General features: G+C 37.0%; 1 protein-coding gene across 8 annotated transcripts in view; it reads right to left on the minus strand.

The window, feature by feature from the left end:
- Positions 1 to 3,439: 3,439 nt before the first annotated feature.
- The window catches only part of LOC105150813 (synaptogenesis protein syg-1), a 444,748-nt gene continuing 421,633 nt past the window's right edge, over positions 3,440 to 26,554 (minus strand). For 7 of the 8 annotated variants that reach the window (XM_087408701.1, XM_087408703.1, XM_087408700.1 and 4 more), the window contains 5 exons: positions 25,429 to 25,728; positions 24,900 to 25,199; positions 19,015 to 19,257; positions 16,172 to 16,338; positions 3,440 to 11,580 (listed from right to left, as the gene is read on the minus strand). In XM_087408701.1, coding sequence (XP_087264827.1) covers positions 11,191 to 11,580; positions 16,172 to 16,338; positions 19,015 to 19,257; positions 24,900 to 25,199; positions 25,429 to 25,728 — 1,400 coding nt within the window. In that variant the 3' untranslated portion in view covers positions 3,440 to 11,190. The remainder of the gene's footprint in view (positions 11,581 to 16,171; positions 16,339 to 19,014; positions 19,258 to 24,899; positions 25,200 to 25,428; positions 25,729 to 26,554) is intronic. The other variant, XM_087408705.1, reaches the window with a different exon arrangement.

A 26,554-nucleotide genomic window follows, 5' to 3' on the forward strand; every position in this document is an offset into this window, starting at 1 on the left:
TTAAAATAAATGTGATATCCGCGTTATATTGTTCTTTGATAATTGTATCTCGTTTCATATAATTGTGATAAAATGTAAAAGGTCAATGAACACAATTTTCATGTACATTTCATGCACATTTTGCATCGACATCATTACAGCAATTCTTTGTTCTCCTATATTGTTCTATCTACGAATAAAAATTCGATAAATCTAGCTGCAAACAATAACAATTCATTTATAATATAATAATGCATAAATGACAAATTATCTATAGACATAAAATTTTATGCGCGTGCTTTGTATCCTCTCTTACGTACATTTGTTTCGCGTATTCGCGACATCAGTTTTCAAACGTATTAAAAGAGAAACGTTAGGAAAAATTCAGCTGTACTTGAAATGCATATATTGTTATAAAATATTATATACTTTTTTCGCGCCACAATCGATCCTCTAGTAAATAAATATGTTTGTCGATTAAGCGAATAAAGCGATATCGATATGATTGTTACCGATTTGTAGAGCGTCGCGCGTATGCCGGATGTATATAGTTGTATCAAGAAGCGGGGTGTGTTGTCATCTGGCAATCCAATTTGTTATTTTAACAAAATAAATTGCAAATTCGCGTAACGCGATTCTCTCCAACGAATTGACAGAATTCGCTAGTCCTCGGTGTGAACTGCTGTTCAAATTGAATGATGAATCGCGTCCTGTTTTTATGCTTTCGGGGTGTGTCGCACTTCAAGATTAATTAAAAAGTGTCATTATTTATTTAACTACGCAACTACGCTTATACTTTGGATACAAATACGTTGTGCGTGCACGAACAAAGCATCGAACAGTTATACAGGCCGCTAGTATTTAAAATCCTTTGACGCTTAATTTTTGCACTCGTTGATCGAAAAAAAAGCTTCAGCTTGCGTTTGTACGTATCGTAATCGGTGCACCGAAAGATTCATGTCAATTTTCAATACATATCACTCGATCAATGGCCCGATAGCAGCGAAAACCAGAGCAGGTTGTCATACAGGGTTGATCGTCCAAAAGTTGATAACTCAGTATGCCTATTATATGGCACAGTATTTTTTTCTTTTTACTATCAGCAGATTGCTGATATATTAAATCGATGTATAAAATTTGCGCCGAGAGCGTCGTGTATATTACTTACAATGACTTTTAAGAAAATGAAGTTACTAAGTAAATTTTTCTTATCTCCTTTTTTGTTTTTTTATCATATTTTTTTATCTTACTTAAAAATTATGATAAGTAGCTCCTGTCTCCTTACAATTGCTCGCTGACATAGAAAGAACGAAATACGAAAGAGCAAGAGAAGAGCCATTAAATGTAAAAAAATTTTGATACCGCGGAACGAAAAAAATCCAGTATCTAAATCTCAGATAGGAGCCGAGCTCAGAATAACTCGTCGTTCTACAGCAAGTGGGCGGAGCCGGAGGGGGTAACTTCATCCCCCGTCGTGGAAGGTAAAGAAATCCGACGTGTACTTAATAAGTTTTCGGTAATAACCGCGGAGCTCGGATCTTCGTAGCGAGACGCTTGACTTCGCCGACTTGCCACGTCAGTGCCCTTATTACCCTCTTACTCCACTAAAGCCTTCTTCGCGCCAGAACGCGTAATCTTAATAACTACCGAGCCCGAGACCCGGGCTCGAGTAATAACTATTAAGTGGAATTTACTCGGGGTGTTTTTAAATCGCGAAGCGATAGCTTAGTTCTTGATTCTGTTGAAACCACCGCTGAAAATCCAGCCACAGCTCCTCGATCACAGGGTGTCTCGACGATGAAATAATTTGTTCTAATGAATATAAGTGGCGCTTGTGGATGTAATATAGAATATACGTATAATATTAACAGCAAGCAGCAGTCTCGTGGGAGCCTCTTCTGACAGATTACTCAAGTGGAAATCACGTGACGTGTATTCGTGTTTGAAATCTGTAAGGGAAAACTTAGGTGCAAGGATTGTAGCGTTGAACTCGCCTTTACGCTAGGCTGGTTGAATTTTAGCGTGACGCCGACATCGGACGATGGCCGGTGTCGTGGAATAGTGAAATATGAATCTCGGTCGGCGAGCAGTCAACGAAACCGAGATAATCAAACGCTGCTATATCTACCATTGCTCTCTGTAAATCCCAGAAGCAATAAAGTTGCGGTACGATGAGACGGCGAGGAAGAGAGGGATGAAATGGCGTATCTTCCGTTATCTCCTTCTTCTACAGTAGAATGGCTACCACTGCAAGAGAGAGAGAGAGAGAGAGAGAGGGGGGGAGGGGAGGAGAAGAAAAAAGAAAGAGAGAAAGTAGAGGTTTTCTCGACGATTTTTTAATTACTCGCTCGCAATCTCGCGTCTCCGCCCGACATAAACGCCATTTCGCGAGGACGACCGGCAGACAATTGGTGAGAGAGACAAGAGGCTGGCACGGAGATGCCTGTCGGAACGATCCAGGATTTATGTTATCTCCGGTGGGGGAGACTCGCGGGATTCGCACGGTATATACGTGTATGAGGAAACCGGATTGGCGGAAAAGAGGGAAAGGAACATGAAGGTCGTTCCAGCCGATATATACGGGGAGGGAGGAAACCCTCTTTCGGCGGCTCGGCGCAAATTCTCACCATCCTCGTAATCCTCTGCCTTCCTGGGTGTCGCGCATTACCGAGTTGCGCGTATATAGGTGCACGATAAATGAAATAATGAAACTCGGCGTCTCTGGCTCGCCGTGCTTCGAGCTCAGCGTAATTAATAGGAGGAAACGCGACAAAGTGTTCGTTACGACGGCACCGTTTCTAATTTTGCCGTAGTATAATACACAGTATTAATTTTGCATGCTTTATTATGCCGCGTGTTTTTAATAATATCTGTGGAATATCTAATACGCAATATATATATACGCACGCATTTATACGTAATTGGTTGTATGATGAAATTATTATTAAGTAGTGCACCGTAGCAAATTATTTTATAATTTTAGTGTTGGTCCGCTTGTGCATTAGTCAGTTTGTTCATCCGATTGTCTGCAAACTTTCTCAAAGAAACAGATTAACTTTTTTAAATTTTATAATTTTTTGATATTTTTAATAAAATTTTCCTAAGTTATAAATTTTTCGCTGTATTACTTAGTTATATCTGTTGCAAAAGATTTATGTTATTGTACATGTTCAGGAGAACATCCTTTTGTCGAAAAAGAATCGAAACACTCGTGACGAGAATTAGCCGCGGCTATGATATAAATAAAATCAATGACTTACCTGGAATCAGATTATGATGTACATTAAAGGGGTGTATTTTTACAAAGATAATAAAAGTTGATTTTTCGACGAAAAATAGCTGACCTTAAAAAAAAAATGGTGAAAATTAAATTATAGGAAAATAGAAAGGAAGAGGAAATAGAAAGACATTTTGTTATAATGCCATCACGGATATTGAAAGAAAGAAAACTAGACAAGTCTTTAAAGTCACCCAAAGATCGACAGCGATTTTTGTCGGTTTTTATATCAACACGTTTATTCTGATTACGTTGAGGTGTGTATATATTTATAGAGAGAGATCTATAATTATTGTAGATACACGTAGTATGGTCGTCGCAATTTCAATTTTTGACACGCTCGCATTTCTCTCGTCAGGCCCGCCAGATAAAATTTCACGGAACATTTGTACGCGCGCACACACACACACACACACACACATACACTTGCGAACTGCAGAAGAATGTACAAACAAACGTGCACACATTTACTCATCCAAAAGATTATGTACAATTCAACGTAGACGCTACGCTCTTCGTCGCAACTCTCGTTATGTATAGAAAAGATTACATTTTGTTGACGTCGAAAAGTGGAAGTCAAACATCAGTTAAACGACAAAAATAATATATAAAAGTTACAAATTTCGAGCATGTAAGAGCATCAATATTTTAAGCCACTACTTTTCAGACTTGATTGCTTACTTTTCTTTTGCTTCTTAATTAATCGGCGATAATTAAAATTGTAAAATAAAAAAATGTGAAAAAAAAAACGGAGTAATGATTCAGAACGAACGAGAAATGAGTGAACCTTAAAATCGGAAATTGGGACGAAGGCAATTTTGTGTCGTATCACATAATGAATAATTAATGTTCATTTCGTATTCGAAAATTCTGACATTGTGGTACACTTCGATATTCGATAGATATTCAAAAGAATTTGAATGGGTTGTCTGTGCTGCGGGAATGATGCTTGCGGATTTCGAGACGTCGGGAAATTGTGCGGCGGTTATCGTGGCAGTGATACGTAAGCGTCGATGAATATTCCGTTGCAGAAGTGACTTTTGATGCTTTTTAGGGCTTTTGGTGCTTCCGGTACAAGCTAATAGACTCGTGCGGAGTTTGGAGGCGCTCGGGTTTTGGAATTGACTTTCAGATTTGATAAGCCGATGCAAATTTTCGTGTAGAGGGCTTCTTTTGAAAATTGGCGAAACGCGGCGCTGGGCAGATCACCATTTAGTCCCAAGAGGGTGCATGCATGCCGCAATACAGGCTCTGTACAACTGGGAGCTTTAGCGAAACGAACGAACCTGTTCGGACGAAGCGATTTTAACGGGCAGTTCTTGTTTGCGGAATTTTGAAGGTTTGTTTCTTTTTCTGACTGCGTCGTTGATTGAAAAATGTTTAACCAAAACATACTGAGATAAAAATAGTATAATAATCATAATTTATAGTCATTTTCTCGATGCCAATTATATATACATCTTTTTGGTAAAGTTAATAAATATAATTGTTACTAACATTAAAGTACTAATAGCAATAAAAATAGAGTTCTCAACCATAATTATTTTTTTAAAATTATAGTCACAAATATCAAACACTTTACTTTCTAATTATTTAAATATTGAAGAATTTTCAAAAATTAAATAATCACTTCATTGGTAACTGAAATTTTTTTATCTTAGAATTTGTTTTATGAAATATAATATTTGTACTATATAGAGATCACGTTGTTATGAAGATATTTCAATCTGTTAAAGAATAATCCAAAGCATGTTAATGCAATGGAATTTAGAACACTCGAAACTACTTAAACATCAAACTAAACTAGTCGGAAGCAGAAAATTGCACCGACATATATCAGCCTGTAATTGCTCATTACGCGCGTTCGTTCTCTGCCACGAACGCGAAATTGGGTCGCGTCGCGAAACTCGTGACATGGCCATCGTTTCTTTATTACCGTCAAAATTTTCGCGGCGCCGGGAACCAGCCGCATTCACACGTGCCCGCGGTATTTGACAGGAAACGTGGAATGTATTGCAGCATGCGAGAAGCGAGAATTTAGGGAAGAGGCGCGCACGAGGAGAAACGTGCGCGATCGTTAACGGAGCGCGTGCTTAAAATACTTACGAAACCGGAAGGACTCCGCCAATCGAACTTTTGTACATGTGTACAGATACAACAGTGCACAGTACTGGGTGATCCACTGCAGGTACTGCACTGCAGCTATTGTATGCGTTGTACGTGATACGAGTGATAAGTTATATAACTTTATCAGACTAGGTTGCACCGTTGCGACTAAACGTGTGCATAAATATGTGAAGCACTGAGCATAAGAATGATTATTGGGCTTACTAAAACAATTTTAGAAAGAATTTTAACTTGAATATCCAAGCGAAGAATTCGTGTTATTTAATTACAGTTGCGTTGGATGTTTTCCCTACGAAGAAATTCGCTAAGAAAATAGTATTGCTGTTGATAAAAATAAAAAAATTACGAATTATCTCCAGTGTGATAGAACAAGATATAAACCAACAGTTTAAACAATACAATTCGATATCTTTTGCGTCGGGAGAAAAATCGATCTTGTAGAGATTCAATTGGAGCACTCGAGGTATAATTCTCTTTTCTTTGTCCACTTCGATCTCGTTCGAGCACCGGACATGAAAGGAAAAAAAAAAAAAGAATGCGTCGAAAAAGAACGGTTTTGTCTGAACCCTTTCGCGAATGCTTGAAAATCTTTTATTGCGATGTAAATAACTGCGACGTTCTAACTACAACGGAAAGAAAAGCGCGAGTTTGAATTATCTAAAAGTAATTCAAATGTAACGATGGCTCTTGCGATATCTGTCTACGTTAGCTAGATACTCTTTTGTAAGATCAAAAGGATAGAGAGTTCAACGTAAGTTGTTTCTTCTACAATAAGTTACAAAAAAATCATAAAACAACAGTAAGCGCATTTCCACATATATATATCTTTGGTATTTATAGTCTGTTTTTATACTCAAGACCATCTTAACCCTATATTACTCGCGTAGTTTTTTAAACGTAATTTTAACGTTCGCATGGGATTCTGACATCTTAACATTATATCTTAATTTTCATTATTTTTTCAAATAATTTACATTTAAATAAAGATTGATATAATATTCTATGCATCTTTTAGATAAAAACAAAACATTTTTTTTTAATTGTGAAATCATTTGCGTTAAATACAATGTGTATAAATAATATTCATATATTTACAGAATGTATAAGGGGTGTCCTGGATATTTTATGCGAGTAATAAAGGGTTAAGTATTCAGATCTCCAGAGGAGATCTCCTAGAACATTCCCAGAATGTTGCCGTGAAAAAATGCTATACGAATACAATTTTAAGATGTTACAAACGACATAAACCGTACACAAAGTCATATTAGCATCTTAAAATATTATTTAATACGGCCTTGAAATAACAGCGTACCATAAATACCGGCATTTGTTTTAATTATTCTTAATCCTCGACTGCAGATCGCTACCACAGTCATGTACACATACAGACGGTGAGAGAGTCACGTGTTTGTGGTTTCACGTAACACAGGCACATACGCGCATATACACACGCACACGTACATATACATATATCTTTATCTCCTTGTCTGACCATTAATCGCAATCCAATCGTTTAATTATACAGTTTCCGCCCTCTCTTTAAATGGGCCTCGCCTAATTGGGTGCCCAAGACTTCACGATATACGCGGAGGTATTGTATTACGCACACTCTGAAAAAATATCTCGGCGCTGTACATCGGAGCATATATCTTACAAATTACGAAGGGGCGTACACACGAAGGAACGCTCGTCACGTCGATTTTTCTCGCGCTCGTTCATTAACGTTCGTCAACAACGATGACGACGATCAATAACGGTCAATTACATCGTACGTTGATATTAATTAGCCACGAGAAAGAATGATGAAATACTGAAGATGTACGTATGGATAAAATAAGAAACTAAATAATAATTCCAAATCTCGAAGTTGAGAAAATTCTACTTAATCCTTCAGAATTGACGATGGATCTATTGGACTTATTCAATTATAAATCTTTTTGTAAAAAATATTAAACAATTCAATCTTGTTTATGTTACATTTTCAAAAATTTGGATTATTCTTATTAAAATATTTAGTATTTCTTCTTTTTTCTACGAATTCTCATTATGATTCCTTGAAATTAATTAGGATCTTTTAATTAACATAAATTAAATTGTTGGGTCTTATAGACCCAACAGTTAGTAATTGTGTCACAGGTTCTAGCGTCAATTCCAGAGGAAATAAGGAAAGAGAGGGTTTGCGCGCCACGGTCGTTATTCCTTTTCTTTCTCGTGCGCCACCGATATACAATTTCCCTGCGAACGTACCTCGTAATGTCATTAACGGTTTCGTCGATAACGATCCTTCGTGCCTGTTCTGTCGTCCTTTAGACAAGTAGGGGTTTAACCTCGGGCATCTCGCAGATAAAGTCTCTCTTTTCTCGATATCCCTATGTACAAGGTATTTACACTGTCTTCGCTGCGCAAATGCGACGAGGACATATATATATATATATATATATATATATATATATATAACTGTAAGATATACACGCGTTATACATTTGTACGGTGCACAACGTACGGCGACGCGCGGAAAATACTCTTCGATCGTTCTTCATTATCTCGACGGCGAACTGAGTGAAAATGAGTGCGACATGGTAGTTGTGCGCTTTTTGGCAGTCCTAGGACATATTTATCCGCAGATCTCGTCGCACGTCTCGTCAGTCTACGTCATTAAGGGAATAATAACGGGAAACGAAAATAAAAATTGGCCGCTTTGAAACGATGAACTATATCGCGTTTATTATAACATAGCTTACTGTTGATAGTCGATTAAAAAATAAATCATTCTGAGCTGAAATATTCACTAAAGCTCAAACTTCAATTATGTTTCGAATATACAGTGAGTACAAAATACAGGGGAGATGTCTTAAAAAAATTTTTAATCGTGTTTATTTACATTTCAATTTACGAAAGTAGACATTAATGAGCAATTTATTAACAAAAAATGAAACAGAGTGTATATTTTTCAAAATTATGTTACCTAAAAAGATGTGTAATAATTACAGTATAATTAAAGTAATAATAAAAAAGTATAATTAGGGTTATTGTCTAACAAGATATACCATTATATTAATAAACGAAGATAAAAAATTGCATTATTTGCATAAAAGTATTCGTATAGTCGAGAAATTTATCTTCTGATCATAAATGATTATTTTCGCGGAGCTCTTTTGTTTATATCGGGACAAAGGGTAGTCATTATTAATAAATTGCTAATTAACGTTTATTTTCTACAAATAAGGCTTTTTAAAATAAAATCTTTCGTTTACGAATACTTCACTGTAGCACGATACAATTTATCGTTAGCGAGCCGTTTTCAATTAAACAGTTCTACAACGTTATTGTCTCCGATTCCGTCAAATGTTCTCCGAACGAAATGTAATTATGGATAATGCATAGATGCTCGTCGCTATTGAACGATGCGCAATGTACAAGGTACGTTTGTTAGTTAGAATTAATATACATATTTTCAGAGCGCATCAGGCTCTCTTATCAACGCACATGATAATTTCGATAATTATAGTCTAAATTTATTCCGTGCCCTCGTCCTCTTAGGGAAAAATCGCTATTTACAGTGTTTTACGCATACGAGGATGTATATCAGGTCATTTTGGAAGAAACTCCTTTCGCGTTATCCTGAAAATTCGACTTTCGCTAAAATCTCCGCGTGATTATTACTCCAATCGCATGTCGCGCGGTCAGATACGAAAAGTCGCGTAAATAGACTAGAGTTGTAACGATGGAAGGATAAAGAACGGGTGCAATCTGCGAGAGAGAAGATCGATATCCTGCTTATTTTATAGTTTAGCAAATTTACTCTTACCTTGTCATCTTCTGTAGTATATGCGGCGTACTGTAAATAATTCAAAATAAATCCCGATACAAGATTTAATAAAGTCATGTAACATTAATAAAGTTACATGACTAAATATTGCACACCGTATGAATAAAGTTAATTTTATGGATACATTTTTAAAAAAATTAATCGATTGACCAAACAGCAGTACGTGACTATTATTAAATTATTTCCCTGATGATTAATTTTAAATTGATATTTGCGGATGCAGTAGACATTTTTTCAATTACGTTGTGAAAAATTGTTTATGAATATTCCTCGGACTTTGATTTTCAAAATAAAAAAAAAATCTGTCAATTATGTGAACTTTAAATAAAGATACATTTGCGAATGCCATAGTAAGAAAATTTCGGAGCGAATACTGATTAGAGTTAAACCACCGAAGAATTTTTTCGGACGAATATGCATTTATTTGTGACATCATTTCATTTGTGACGTTGAAAGTTGAATTGTCCGTAAAGTTCTCAATTGAGAATAAAATCAGATGGTAATGGAAAAAGGACGAGAACACGTCCGACATTGAGAAAATCTTCACGTCGGATTTTCGTAACTGCTGTACTTTGTACAACGCACTTGTTTCGCGTCGCGGTTGCCAGCGCGGAAATATTTTGCGGATTTTCACGGAAATAAGTCGATCTTTCTCTCGCGTCGCGGAGATCCTCTCCGTTCCCCCGAAATTTACCGTTGCACTTGGCGCGCCGTAATCGACACGATATACGACACTCCGAGAAAAAGGGAGAAAGAGACCGGAGAGCATATCGTCGATAAAGACGCGCCATTCTACGAAAATACACTCAACGCGACGATCTTCTTTATCCCCCATACCTACTTTGTAATACAAAGTATACTCTCGGGATAGAAAATCTACATTCGCCGTTACGAGACATAGGTACATCGATTTTTCCTCTCGCGGTAAGAACATCCGCGGAAATCTAGATTTTTGGACATGGTGCTTTCCGCTACAATGGCAATTCAGTCAATGGATTCTTCGATAAATATCAATAGATTTTTTTTCGACGCCGATGTTTTTAGAATCAAAACGATCACATCATCGTGGTGATGTTCTCTCTTGAAAAATTTCGTAGTCGTGCGATTAACGATATGTTAATATTAATACATGTATCTCCCTTTGGCTTTTTTTTTTATTACGATATAAATTATAATATAAATCTGGAATGTGTACGTTTTTTCTTGAAATCTAGAATTGTTTTAATAAAACTTTTGGTTCATCAGGATTTAATTTTATTCAGTTTCCTCTGCATACTTTCACTTGATGTCTTGCCAAAGATAAATGGAATCTTTGAAAATTGGGCAGTGATAAACTCGATATAAATTGCTTTCACAGATTTTTATATCACATAACATTTTGCCATATGTGTACTCGGAACACAACGGAATGTTTAAATGAAGAAATTTGGTTGCTGTATGTTATCCGATATTGGAATCTTTCGATATGTATTCTTCAAGAGATTATTTGGTCAGTCCTGAACGTTCGTATCAGCTACCTTAATAGGATTGCAAACTGTATGTATGTAATAGGTTGCATAGTTAAACGTCTAGCTCTTTCGTTATATTACCTTATATATTCATACGAGTGAATATATCTTACCGAAGCGTAGCCGTCATTTTCCTCGTTGTACGGCGTCGTTAGTCACGATCAGAAGTTTGTTTTCAGATACGAGCACCGCAGACATGGCGGTCGTTGGTTGGACGAAAGTCCATACGTCTGAAAACGAGCGGTCACGTCGCTCGATGTGAGCGTGCGAGCATCTCGCGTTCGGACCAAATTCATAATTCATATTAGGTATACCTTTTCTCGAGAATTCGAGAACGTTACCAGGGAAAGCACCGCGAGTTCAGGAATCGAAAGGTAGTCGCGCACCATGAAGACGCACACGATCGCCACGAGTCGGCGGCCATATCAGACGTAGTACTCGTTGACGTTGAGCGCGTCGGAGTCGCGTCCCTATACGCAGCTTTCCTGGGTCGAGATCAGAGGCGTACGGACGGTGACGACCTCTCTCGCCGGGTGATGCTGCTTGCTGCTCATGATGGTGGCGACGGTGGAATCCTGGAGCACGTTCGCCGCCGTTATAGGGGTGGTCACGCATGACGGCACGTTAGGGACGTCCAGTTTGGGTGGCCTGGCGTTGTGGTCGATGCAGGCATAGACTGTGGCTTCCTTCGTATACGGCTTGCCGCCCACGATCACCCCGAGACCGCTGCCGTAACCCTGAAGACCACCCAGACCGCCAACTCCGCCGCCGAGGCTGGCCAGCTTGGCGTCAGTCGTCAGGGTCGACAGAGTGGTGGGTCTCGCTAGGCACAGCTCGGCGTACGTCACCTCTCCAGATAACTGAAAGGAAAAGATTCGAACGTGTTACATAAAAAAAAAAAAAAACATTCGGAATCGCAAGTAAAAGAAATTATTACTTTAAAGAAAATTTTACTAGTCTCTTTTAACTTTACGTTACATATGTGAGGTGTATTTCTGATATCCTGACATTATAGCTTAATATTCATTGTTTTTTTTTTTTTTTTTTTTGATGACGACAATTAACTCTTTACAATTAACTCTTTGTGGATTGATGATCTCATTTGGGATCTCTTTTATTTTGTTAACTGCTTACTTGATTTCCATGAAATTTGGCTTATAGATACGAGGTAATTTGATAATGTTTTATTCGTATCTAAGATTGAAAATGAAAAATGATATGGTTGATTCAGTATGCCAGACAAAATTAAAAAAAAATTATTAAATTCCTTAAAAGTGATAATCCAATTATCATAAAACTCAGTTTTACGAAATTTTTTATTACGAAGTAACATCAAGCTCCGCTTCAGCTTTTAGTTTCGCTTAATTTGAAGCTCGGTGTTACGCAAACAATTAGTACTGATCTCCAAACTGACTTTTAATCTCTAATTACGAACTCTATGAGTGATGAACATTACGTGCTCGTTTATTGAAGATTACCATTTTGAAATTCGATATTATCGGACTACATTCAAATTTAGAGATACCAAGAATATTCTAAAACTGAGTTAAATTTTAGAATTCTATGGTCAGACTCGAATTCATCAATCCCTGAAATTCTTAGAAATTAAAATCTTTTTAAGTTTCTTCTCTTAAAAAACTTCTTTATTCCAAGAGTTAAATAATGATTAAGAATATTCCATCTATACATCATTTAGATAAAAATAAATGCAAAAAATGTTTTTCAAATTGTAAAACAATTTGCGTTGAATATAATAATGTACAAATAGTATTTACATTTAGCGAATTTATAAAGTAGGCGTATTCTGGATAGCTCATTCGAGTAATGAAAGGTTAACATAACAAAACAGATGAGAGATTACTTTATAACAATGGTCATGTAGCTAAGTGACGACGAACATTGATGGCAATACAATTGCGTATACTTTAGGTATGAATATGCTACTTGACAGGCGATAGCAAACAGGACTTTTCTGCTAAGTCCAACTGAATGAAGTTTATTGAAACATACGTTAATCGTCGGGTTCTACATGAGCCTTGAATCCGATTAGGGATTAAGTACGCGTATTGTTTCCATCGATCGAATCTACTGCGCATTATGCAACAAGTCCGCTCGGATGTCTAATGACACGTGGGTAACAGGAGATTAAACCAATTTCAATACATTAGCGTTGGTTTATTATAGATGTGTACGCGAGGCGTAATCCGCTAAAGTGAATGCAACCATTATACTGTGACGCGCACCCCGACCGGACATTCAAATAATCCCCTATTCGCGTGAGACGCCCAACTTTCGTGATAGGGCTAAAACATTCCTAAGAAACCGAGCGAGAGTTTCCGTGTCGCATTTTCCTAGTCGCAAGACTTAGATAACACGAACAAGTCTAACTTTGGAAATTTTCACTCTTGAATATTCCTAAGAGACCGCCTGGACTAGTTGGCTCGTATTACGAAAACTTTTGACGGCGAGAGTTCCTCCGACTGTTTAGGACAGCAACCCTCGAGTATCCAACGTCATTTCCTATAAATTGGACGCAAAACAGCACGGAGTATGTTCGTTCGCGAATGGAATATAGTGGAAGAGCAAATGAAATTGTTCACGGGAGCGAACCAGTTCATCGGATTTTATCATGTAAAAAATCAAGAAGAAATTGCGAGTTTCATAGATTTTCAAAACGTAAGCTGCTTCTTGTTTTAGTACTACCAAGTTTTTATCTACATTCTACAGGAAAATCCGTATATATTTTTTTTCATCGAGACTTAGCAAACTTCGACAATTTTCTACAAGCACTTAAGGTTACGAGAAATTCAACGCCGATAATCATTTGTACTATCGATTCTGGAAACACTTCAAATTCAACGGGAGGATTTAAACAATTGGTATTTAAAGAAAAAGCAACAATTAACCGAGGAGAAACGGAATACGAAAATCCGAGTAGCGATAATCAAAGTTTTCCACTCTGGAGTTTTGTTCCTACCGAGGTTTTACTAACAGAACTTTAGATCCCCGCAGTAATTAGCAATTAATTTGGTGTGAAATTGGGGGTGAAGTTTCAACGAATCGTGACGAAAGGGACTCAAGAGAAAATCGGGGGAAATTTGAAAGGGAGTAAGCGCGAACGTAACGAAAGTATATTTGGATTCTGATCACTCGTCACCGCGAATTACAAACGCGAGAAAAACAATTTTGCTAAAGTAAAAATTTAGCTGAATACAGATCTGAAAATAATTTTATTATTATCAAAATAATTAGGACGTTTAATTAACTAGAATATTAATCCTTCGCTGGTAACATGAATTTTAGCCTTTCCGTTAACAAGAGATCTTCGAAAAAGATCAGGGGATCGATTTTGTATCTTCAAACAAGTTACTAGATGTTAACTAATGAAATTATTAGTATTCTAATAAATTCGCTCACTTTTGTAATTTTCACCTCGTTTCAAGATACAGAATCGATCCCTAGAGCAAATTTTTCTGGATTATATAAAAATCTGAAAAAATTCTATACTTGTCAAAGTTTTAACGAGTTTTTATCATCATAGAAATCAGATTATAGTTTACTTATTCTTTACAAATTTAATTTTTTCTATCAAAATTGATGATGCTTTTAAAGACTTATTGCTGGTGGAAGGTTAAACTTCTTGCAGCACTGTCATCAATGTTTAAGTGCTGTATACATAATTTTTTTAATGGTCCAACCAAATTATTTTCAGATCTATATCTAGTTAAATTTTTAGCAAAAAATCATCCTTTCCTTGCATAAATCTGTTTTTCGCGTTTATAACTTACTGATTAATAATCGTGATATGCAAAAAATAATTTCATTCGGAAAGAGATCGTTATCTGTACCATGACGTTAGAATTTCTCCGACCTCAGAATGTTTCCTAAAATAATCGAGAGGCGAGACGTGGACAGTGCAATTTTCTAGTTTCGAACTGCTGCAGTTGGAAGCGTTGCTTTCCGGTTGAAACTTTACGTAGCGCCATCCTCTCCAGATGGATACTGTTATTTCAAACTATACCGCTGGAGGACTTTCTTGAAAACGTTGGCCGAAGCTTTTCGTGAAGCTCGACGGGAAAGGAGAACGACGCGACAACGGTACGATTCGGCGAACTGTTTCGCTTCTTCCATTTCTTTGCACTCCACTTTCTTAGTTTCCCATCCCATTGGATGAACCTATTAACTTTATTAGAACGTCCTTCGCTCGCTTGACTAACAAAATTCTCGTGATTTAAACTATCGACTTTAATTGTTTAAAGTCTCTCTTTGCTGCGAGCAGGCTGTATTACATTCATTTCCCTCTCATGAAATCAGAACATCCATTTACACGTAATGGCTATAGCAACTGTGCAACATACAGTTACGAGCAGGACAACAAAGTATAATTTAACATAGATTCTGGAGGGAATTGTCAGAGTTTGTTAGAGAATTGGCTTTTGCATTTGGTAGCTATTCACTAAAGCGTTTCGTATGATTATAATACACTATTCAATTTCCACATTATCTATCTTTATGTATCGAAATATATTATCTAATACGTATACTATACTATAACATTGACTGCCGCGTCACTATACGAGTGATATGCATTTCACTACAGTTCTTACTCTCATTTGTAGACAACATTTTGATCAAAGAGTACATTAATATATATACATTAAGATGTCTTATGTTCCGATTTTGAACATTTACTGTATGATTTTTTACTTATTTTCTTATTTATCTATACCGATGTATACATGCACAGGGATATGAATCAGTGATTTGAAAAATCTTAGCATGTGCATTTTTATGAAATTTCAATGACATTCTCTATTTTCGTGTTAGCCATATTGGATTTGTCAATTTGAAATTTAATCATATTTGACGTCAATGACCATAAAAATTTCATGTATGCATTTTTATGAGATTTTGATGAAATTTTCATTTTGGCGTCCGTCATACTGCATCTGTCATTTAAAATTTTGAAATTTAAACCTCGTATCTGACATCAATGTAATTTACAAAAACTCCTACACACATATACATTTTTATAAGATTACACTGAACCTTTTATTTTCATCGCTGCTATATTGCATCCGCTATTTTTAATTATGTTCGACATGATCGATTACAAAATATTTACATATGCATTTTTATAGTTGGTCTATGACATTGTTTTACAACTAAATTCTCTCCGAAATGGAACGAATGAATAGTGGCTAGAACCACTCCAATTTATTAAAAATCTAATATGCTTCTGATGAAGGCATTGTGTCCAACATAAAAAATTGGGGCTACACTATAGCGTCTCGAAGAGAAAAAAGTGATTTTTTTGTTGAACGATAATTTTCCGAATTTTGACTAAACATCTATTATCATTATATCGTCGGAAATTAATCTTTTTGCTGATATACGGTGGAGGAAATTAATGAATTATACTAAAAAAAGAACTTCCAACGTAGTACTTACCGGCAAGGTGGGATAATTGTTATAGTCGTTATGCGAATAGGTGGGAAGTCCTTGTAGGTGATTATTCGTCTGCTGGGTCGGAAGGGATGATGGTGGAAGGCCATCCGGTGTGTTTTGCGTTGCCAATGGTGTGCCGGAAGTCGAGCCGGTCAGCTGATAATCTGAATCTTTCATTTCAAGTATATGTGAGAAATTTCTCACTTTGCTTCGCAGCAAGATATTATCAGCTACGCTCTTGTTGAAAAGTTTACGTCTGCTTTTCAAAGGGATCTTGACATATCGATTAGAACTTGTAAGTAAACGTGAACTTTTGAAATAAAATAAAAATTGTACGAGACATTTATGAAAAATTGAAAATGTATTCTTGATATAATATATTATTGCTGTAGAATAAATATACCTAATGATTTTCGAATAATACTTAATCACATATACATTTACTTAAGACACACGCATGAAGACATGTAAAATATTTTTCTTTTGCGCGTCGTAAATTAATTTTATTTCTAGTTCTAAAATACTTTATTGATGTAATCTATTTCATTAAAAATTAATTAAATGTTGCAAAGCGCCACGGCTGCGCGAATTATTCATAGAGTTTGCTGTATCATTTATCGAAAAGAAAACCGTGATATAATGTGTTCGTTATGCTATTAAACTAGTTAAATCATTAATTCACATTTGCGATGGTGCACTGAACTTTATCGTAATAACCTAATAACTACAAGGCATTACTAATGTATCGATATACCTGGCTTAATTCATCGAGGAGCGGTATGCTAATGCGATATGTTAATTAAATAGTAATTTGTACATAACCAGATATCGTTTCGATCGTGATTAAATAATTAACTAAGTAATATCGTGTCCAGAGTAATTTTCTTCATTAAGTTAACATTACATATCCCGTTCAGACGACAAATTAGTGTCCCGAATATAATTCGTACACAATTATAAATATAAAATGACTCATAATTATAAGGGAGATAATTTTTTCCTTTTTTTTTTTTATGGAAAAACTCGATATTTCGTTGATTGCTCCAATAAAGAAAAATGTGTGTCTATAAAAGATTAATCATTTCACATAAAAAAAAAATGGCAAAGAATTTATTTACGATCATATTGCAGATTTAACAAAGCTTATCGGGACGATGGCAACCGAACGTTGAGTATCGGATTCGCATAAGCGAACACGATGAACAAGTCTCTCTTGTAATCGGCCGAGTAATTTATTAACAAGTCCGGGGTTAAGTTCTATGGTTATCAGTTGTATATTCAACCATAACCGCGCATTCGCCAGCGCTGTTCCCGCGGTATTACTGCGATGTAATGACGCACAGCATAGCGTTGCGCGATGCTGTTAACGAATCGTGGCGCATTCGCAATAGAGTCCGATGAATTTCCGGTCTCGAGTACACTTGGTCAAGTGTTCTCGATCGCTGTCAATCAGATATTACGTTTGAAAGCTAACGACGGGCAACGTAGCTGATAAAATTTCCATGTCGAGTCGAAATGTTAAACCTTCGTAACAGCAACGTTAACCCTATCGTTTTCTTTTTCGTTTTCATTTTTTTTCCTTCGTATAAATTTAATTTAAGTAAAACTGAACTTCTGATTTAATGTTACTTCAACTGAATATATCATTTATCTCTAAAAAAGTTTATTTGAAAATAAAAAAAAATCCACTTAAAAATTCTATTTAAAAATTTATAGTTTCTGAAATTAAGAAGTTTAAACAAGTTAGAAGCAATGCATGCACAGAGTTGTTTTATTAAAACAAGAATAGACATAAAAGAAACAAGGGGATTAAAACAAGGGGATAGGAAATTCGTTTCGAACGCGAGTGATTCTTTTTAATTACGATCCAGATTGAAAGCTTGGTGTGTTTCTTAAGTAAGTTCGTTAAAGCATACGTACAGAAAAGTGGAATAATCAGACACCAATCTCGTTTATATGATGGGAGTCATTAAGCGTTTAGTATTATCTAATTTTCAAGAAAAAGAAGAAAGAGGAAATTGAAACATTATTCACGCAATTTGGAATTGTTTGTAGTATTTTGTTACATTAACAATACGAAATTAAGAATCTCTTCCGACGGTATTGTATTACATTTTTCTCTACTACTTACAGTGGCTTCGACCAATGTAATTTTATTGTATCGCTTAGATAAAGATTCTTTACAAATAAAGATCTAGTATTCAAGTACTTTAATATTCTAATATTTAAGCATAGTTAAAATGACTATATATGTAGTCAATATAAATTCACATGAAAATTATTTAACATACATAAAAATTACCGTAAAATTATATGTTTGCCCGGAAACTTTGGCAACTATATGTAAATACGTGGAAGTTTACACGTGATGCCATTCAAAAAGCAGTACGAGTGCATTTGCATCACGCCATACTTTGTCTTTAGTCATAGAGTGCCGGATGCATACGTTAAAATTTTCAGGGCAAACGGGAATCGAGTATGAGTCGATCGACGTATCGCGCAGCAATATGTTACACGTTTATTCGTTGTTGTATACAGCGAGGCATTGCGTTACTGTACGCGATTTACGCGGCCAAATAATTTCGTGCATTGTCCGAATTCTCGCAACCGTGCGCTCCGTGCATATAGGATACTTCCGAATTTTTTATTTACGCATTTACACATTTCATGTGTAAAATGCATATCAATCGACGTAAAATATTATTAAATTATTTGATAATAAAAACTGACAGGCGTGATACGTTTGCTCGGCATGTAATTTTTCGTATACACAAAGTGTTTGATGTTTATCCTTTTATTAACCCATTCACCGTTCTCATACAAAGATGCATTCTCAGAGAACATACCTTTGTTGGTCGGCACAACGTCCGGATTTCTGTCGTCCGCGTCGTAAAGGTCCTCCGAACTCGGTGCGGTAGCCTTCTTTAAAGGTAAATCTCCTGGCCTTTGAGCCCGCCTCTCGCTCCTCATTTTCAACGCTGCTAGAATGGCGACGGTGATGAGTAGAAGTGCGGCGACCACGCCGATCAGACTCCCGAGTAACGGGGTGAACTCGAAGGGTACCGGAGTACCTGTGAACAAAACGCGCACTGCTCTCGTGGAAGCATGTCGGTGTAAAGTTTTCCCTCTCGTATGGACATTGAAAAATTGTGATTATATTGGAAAAAGAAGAGAAAAAAAGAAAAGTATGTAGTTGAAAAAAATTTGTATTAAAAACACATTTTATGGATTCAAATAATCTACTCAATTTTGTATGTTAATTTAACATAAGATGAATATGTTAGAAATGAAAAAGGTAAAAATTACGTAAATAGTTAATGTAAAAAATTTCAAATGATTTGGGGAGAACATTATGGGGAGAAGCATATTTCTTTAATAGATATATAAAATATTAATAGAATTAATAGAATTAGTATTTATATGTCAAATTAACATCTACGTTTTATTTATTCATCTTAGAATTTACATTTAAAAACTACATTATTTTTATGTTATTTTAGCACTAAAAGACGTTAAATATAAATTTAATACGAAATATTCAAATAATATAATTATATTACAGTGATTTCCAAAAGTTTTCAATTATGAGTAACATATTTTATCGTATTGCTTAGATTGTCTTAAAGAATATTTATAAATAAGGATCTAATATACAAGTACTTAATATATTCTATGTAGTATTTAAAACATTGTGCTCTTAAGTTGATTATAACAAAAATGTTATTAACTTATAATATAAATTAAAAAACAGATTGGAAAAAATGTAAAATAATATGTTGGCCGGAAACTTTTGGCAGCCAGTATATGTTAACATTCTGGTATGTTAAAAATTCAACACAACAATTTTAACAAGGACTGGTTTTAACACAAGCATGAAATGCTTTTTACTGTGTAATATTTAAAAAATCCATCCGTGCGCTGTAATAGAATCGAAATGAAGTTGCGACGCGATACGGTAAGTGTGGTAACAGGATGTTTAACAATTAATGCGAATGTGCTTCGTGTATTTGCATACGACGCTTTTCTGCTACGAAAATATTTCATTCACGCGAAACAATATAAACCAGCTCTGAAGGGAAGTGCTGGCGGGACAATTTTCCGGACGGGCTGCGAGGGTAAACGGGTTAAACGAGTTAAAGTCGCATTACGCCGTAAAAAGATAGGAGATATTTGGCCGGCGCGAGAATGGAGCCATCTGACTACCTACCTACCTACCATTTCTAAGATTAATGAATTCGAATCCTTTTGATATCTCTCCGCGTTTAAACACCGTTCCCGGGCGACGTTTAATTTTCCACGAGGCCGTCTTCCGCCACGTCTTCATGCCTTCGTGCGCGTCCGCGCGCTCACACTACATTCGCTATCGTTCTACCCGTCCGTTTTTTAATCTCTTTCCTTAGCTCGGACCTCCTGAGAGACATCGCTCGTAATTGCCACTCGTTTTAGTCACGAGCGACCGAGTGTTTTTACTCTGTGCTCCGATGCACAGCCAAAGTGCACGTTAATTTTTAATCAAGGCGAAAGTGCACCGGATACCCATGATATTTACCTGCTATCTACTTTCCATCGTCACCTCTGCTTTTCTCCTATTTCCGTTCTTAATTTTAGTTAATTTTTAAAGACGTATTTTTGTTCGGCGATTTGTTCTGGCGCGTAATTTCCCTATAGTCCTCTCTAAACGATCTATAATTCGCATTAGATTGAAAGAACAGCGAAAACTTTTTGTTAGTATAATTTTTTTTTTTTAAGTAAAGCGATATCATTAAACACGCAAAATTCTAAAATAATGAAATGGTCAAAGTCAGTGTATACAAAGAGAGAGCCATTTCAATCGTAATGTTCGTTCATTTTCAATTGTGTCGAGCATTGTTAAGTTACAAAATGATGAACAGGAACAATGTCTACTAATGTTTTTTTTTTTCATTCATCATTGTTTTCGTGTTCAAAAATTCGGTTGATTTGGCTCGATGGATTTAAATTGTTTGTTTCATTTGCAGCAATCGTTATTTATTTCGTTGAATCGTTATTTAACTTTCTGCGGGGAAATGTCGTACAATGCGAAATCATACTCGTTGCAATACAAATATCGCACGTTACCGTTAAATACCGATGATACCAGCGCGTGATGAACTACAAATTACGTTTTGTCCCGTGGGTATATCTTGTTTATTTTTCGTAACGTGAAAGAACTTTTAATATACACACTTCCACCAATAATATTTACCAAAGCATCGCGATACGGTACGATGCTAGTCGTAAGCCGGAAATTTCCACATCGCAAAAGTTTGCGTACCTACGCGGTAAATGGAATTAAGCTCGCCCGCGTCGCGAGTATTTGATCGTATCGCGGAAATAGAACGCTCTCTTCGTTTTTTTCTCTCTCGGATCGATCAAATTAAAAACTATGGCAGAGAATCTCGGGCAGGCTGGCTGCGTTCGGCTCTTCGCAGTGGTATTTACATCATAGGAATCCGCCGCGCGTACTCGGTGCTGACTGCTGCTATATCTATATTTAAGTTGTGCGCGTTACGAGCTACGTGCTAATTTGTATTTCACGCCGCAGATTCCTGCGATAAGGTAAACGTCCGTAGTGACCGGATGTATGTATCTGTGTCTGGACATTTGCGTAAAACTTCATCTGTTTATATTATTATCAATCTCAAATGCTTTTGTAAATATAATATTAAATATTTTGATATAATATTTTGATATAATATTATAGTTTAATTGTAAGCACAATTAATATTGTGATAAAAAAAGCATTTGAGATTAATAATAAATTTTGTATAAATGTCCAGACATGGATACATGTTCGATTACGTTTATCTTATTGAGAGAATGACGAGTCAAGATTTTAAAAGCGCTGCTTGTCTCCAGATAGAGCTGTGTTCGAAAATTTCACCCAAGTGTGTCACCTTATCTTTATTTTACTATTGAATGACTATTTACTATTTTCTATTGAATGATAAAGATAGAATGACACACTAATATACTTGGTTGAAATTTTCGAACGCAGCAGTCCTGCATGATCGTGCGGGGTCATTCAAGGCATTCATGTGAATGAGAGGAATCGAGAGGTCTTCTCGCCTTCTCCACGGAGTGCTCGTATGAGGTGCGGAAGCAAGACGACAAGACGACGACGATAGTGCGTCCAAGATAGGTAGCTGATTCCGGATTTTTATTAAAGTTTCACACTCGTCGAGTTCTCGTGGCGAGAGGATCGATTTTCGAACCGACTACTCCGTCTGCATACGTACACCGGTTTATATACCTGGCGTATATACACTACGGATAGTGCGCGACGGGTGTACTCGCTTGAATCGCACCGTGGAAACTGACCGAGAGAGCAATTTCACTTGTAAATTCGTCCCGGGCCGATATATATATATATATATATATATATATATATATATACATACATACACGCGCGCGCATACAAACACATACGCGTACATGTATGTACATACCCGGGTCGAGTATATCTGTTCTAGGAGAGTAGTCGAGATATCCTACCAGCTAGAAATCTACGGAATGAACGTGACGGCTGAGGGATGGATTCGACCAGATTCATCCTCTCGAGCGTCTCGACTGAGATCAACCGCGTGAGATTCGTCGCTGGTAGTTCGTCCAGCGTCCAATTCGCCTTTCTCACGGTTTTCATAAGTCGTCGTATTATCCTCCCTCCTCCCTCTGCCGTTTATGAAATCTCTTTGTCTCTGAATATATTATACATCAAGTACGCTCGTGTTAAGTACGCCGGATCGAGATATACGAATTAGATGAACGAATTTTTCACGAACACGCGAAGGAAGCGGGACTTGTTAATACTTTAAATAAGATCGAAGTAAATGTGACTAAGTTCAAGTATTGCAATTTTTCATATAGGTAAAAATTTTAAAACTTTTTCAAAAATTAATAACAAAAAAACTTTAGACTGATTCCCAAGAACTCATATGTTCCTTTAGCGTCACAAAAGATGTGTTCTTGTTACAGGTTAAGGGAAGTTCTCGCGCGATCGACCCCTTGCAAAATTATATCAATTTTCCACGATTTTACGGCGAGTAATCGTGCGGGGCTCCATAAGCGTGTTATTCTGTGCGTCTCCTTCACAGAGACGTGATCGCTCCGTTGAAGCGATTATATCGCTCACAGGAACGGAAAGTTTCATGTTACTTTCATATCCTTCCTACTTTCATAATTATAAGTGGACGGTGAGATTAATTCTCGTAATTACTCACGATATACCTGTCTCTTCTGACTACTTATAGACCCTACAAATATTACCCATCTTTCCTTTCGGCAATATGGAATTTCTCTCCATCTTTATCAGGGCGCAAGATCTTCTTGCTTCCTTACCGCTGTATCGAATCAGTAAAATAAGCCAGGGCATCGATTCAAACGAGCCACAAGTTTCGAAGGGGCATTCGCGTTTCGAAGGAGTGCACGAGTAAATCTCGCTGTAGCGCGTTTTACGCACCGTCAGAGCTGCTGCCAATTTTTGGTCGAGGCCGTTTCGTGTAAGTGGATTGGAAAACGTCGGAATAGATTACGATTCACGACGGGCGGACGGCCGTTCCGTAGAACAATTCACATACACTGGCGCACATACGTGACGTGGACATAACTTGCGTAATATCCACCAAGGTGATTGTGCGCGCGTGGGTGTGTGTGTGTGTGTGTGTGTGTGTGTGTGTGTGTGGGGGTGTGTGTGTGTGTGGGGGGGGGGGGAGTGTATGGTATGTGTGTGTCGCCGATTGAATTTCTCGACCCAGATGCTCAATTTTCGCGGTGAAACCTTTCGTATGGTCCAAGTGCTCTTTAGCTGCGAGAAACGACCGGTGGTATATCCGAGTTCGACTTGGGGATTCGGATCGGATGAGCGGATTAAAACGTTACACGAACAATCCGCGCGGCTCCGTTCGATTTAATTCGCTAATTCGATTAGCCCCGACGTCCTCCGGCCAGTCTCATAATTTATGGAGCGACGTTGCATCGGTAATTTGTTCATATATTCCTATCAAATTACTTATTTCGTTGATGCAGGATACGATCAATAGCGTTAGGCTTGAAGCGATTATCTAATTCCGACGTTGTCAATCATTATTAATTTTGATCGGACTGTCAATTGTGGATCCAAGCGACGCGATCACGTTGCCCATCGTATTTCGGAGTAGATCGTATTTCGGATAGATATATTTTTTAATCATTGGCTTATTATGAATTCTACAGTAGACTAGTATTTTTACGTTAAACTTTTCAGAATAATCTAATTAATTTGTCATTCCAGCGTGGAAAGAACGATTTTGCTAAAATATCTAAATATTTAACTATAGCTAAATATTTAATATTCAAACAATCAGCTGAGATTCTACATAATTATTTTGATAATTTAATAAAATTATTTTCAAATCCGTATCTAGCTAAATTTGCTTTAACAAAAATGTTCCTTCGTGAAGTGGTGAATTGTGGAAGATATTTTATATTTTGTCAATTTTCGTAAAATTCTATATGAAAAGAATTTGCTGAAGTATCTAAAAATGCTCAACCTATAATCGTTAGGCTATATAAAACGAGTTTTCTACATAATTTATTTTAATGATCGAACACAATTATTTTAAGATATAGCGTTAAATTTAGTATCTAATTAAATTTTTAGATATTTCGATAAAGTCGCTCTTTTAATATACGGATCCCGCAAGGGAAAGAAGCGAATATTTCTAGCACAACTTACCAGTCTGCTTTTCGGCGACTTTAAGCGTGAAACCTTCCAGCAACGTCGGTTCACTTCTCCCCTTCGCGTTAACCGCGTACAGGATCATATTCAGTACCTTGCCCGGCTCCAAACCCTGTACGGTGAAAGCCGCATTCTCTCTGGATGTGACGTTAGCCTGCAGGGCCCCCGTGTGCTGATCGAACACTTCAAGGAGGAAATGTTGAGGCTGACCACCGTCGAAACCAGCGGTGCATTCCACCGAGAGTGATTCGGTGGTCTGGTTGGTCAGCGTGCAGTTGTATGGCGCTTCCGGTTTGCCTGCAACGCGCCATTAACATTGTTTACAATTCTCCCTTCCCTTCTGTTTCAATGAAAATTGTTTGAGAGATACTGATTTAGCAACAGACAACGCTGTTCCGGCGCGGCGCTGCGAAACGCTAGGCATGCAGATTTCGCAGAAACGCTTCTCCGGAACTTTTCACGGAAATCCTTAGCGACTCAGAGAGGTCGGAGCGGCATTACTGGTACACGCCGCGTGCGTACATACCCGCAGGAATAATGTGAAATATGCAGGCATTCTTCTGTTGGCCGGCCGTGTTGCTCGCCCAGCACAGCACAGTGCCGTAGTCCATTTCCGTGACCGGCCGGTATGTAAGGATACTCTGGGTATGTCTGGTTGAGTTCTTGTAACGCGCCTGCGGCACATCCTCCATCTCTTCGGTATTGTTAAAAGTCCAACGGAAACTCTCCGGTGGTGGATACGCCTCAACCCTGCATATCACTCGAGCGTCCTCGTGCCTCGCCACTCCATAAATTCGCTTTTGATCCGGCACACAGATCGGTTTATCTGAGAAAAAAGCGGACGGACTTTATTAAATCAATCCCGGTGGTGCAGCTTTCATAAATAATTTATCATCAAAACTAAACTTTGAAAATAAATGTACTTATATTCAGTATAGTTTCTTTAAATTATTTATTCTTTTATATATTGAAAAAAAGCTTCCGTGAATATTTTTCATGAATATTTTTTCTTCACAATAGAAGCTATCATATATAATTCATATATAATTTAGCTTCGTATATAATTTGCAAGTTATCTTTGTGTTTTGATACATCGTTAGTTGCGATAAATCGCGTAGTTTATTATTATTATACTATTATTAGGTTTGATAAACTTTACTAAACATTGTATTAATACGCTAAACAAAATACATTTAGCAGACTATTGTCAGACTTTTCTTCAATGATTCAGCGAACTTTCCTTTTGATATCAAGACAAATTCTTTTGCTTTTTCGACTTTAATGTGTTTGTAAATCAGCAATCATTTTCTCAAAATTCAAGATACTATTATAAATCATGATGGCTAGCGAATAATCTCGGCATAAAAATTTACTGCTAATAAATCAAAACAGTCAATTCTTACAGTGTATACAATGTATACAATGGACAGAGAGAACCGCAGCATATGATATGGAGATCGAGAACGGAGGAGTTTACGCGCATTTATTAAAAAGTGCGAGAGAAACGCGGCACACGAAGCGGGATGACCACCGCTTGGCTTTTTGAAGGGAGATCGATGGGCATTATTCGCTCGCTCGCTTGAATAGTTTCCCCATTTTTCGCGGCGGAATGAGTAAACGAAGGTCGAACGGAAGGTATGGGGGAATCCGAG

Source organism: Acromyrmex echinatior, chromosome 8 (genome assembly GCF_024713525.1).
Source record: "Acromyrmex echinatior isolate Ae372 chromosome 8, ASM2471352v2, whole genome shotgun sequence".
Taxonomy (NCBI): domain Eukaryota; kingdom Metazoa; phylum Arthropoda; class Insecta; order Hymenoptera; family Formicidae; genus Acromyrmex; species Acromyrmex echinatior.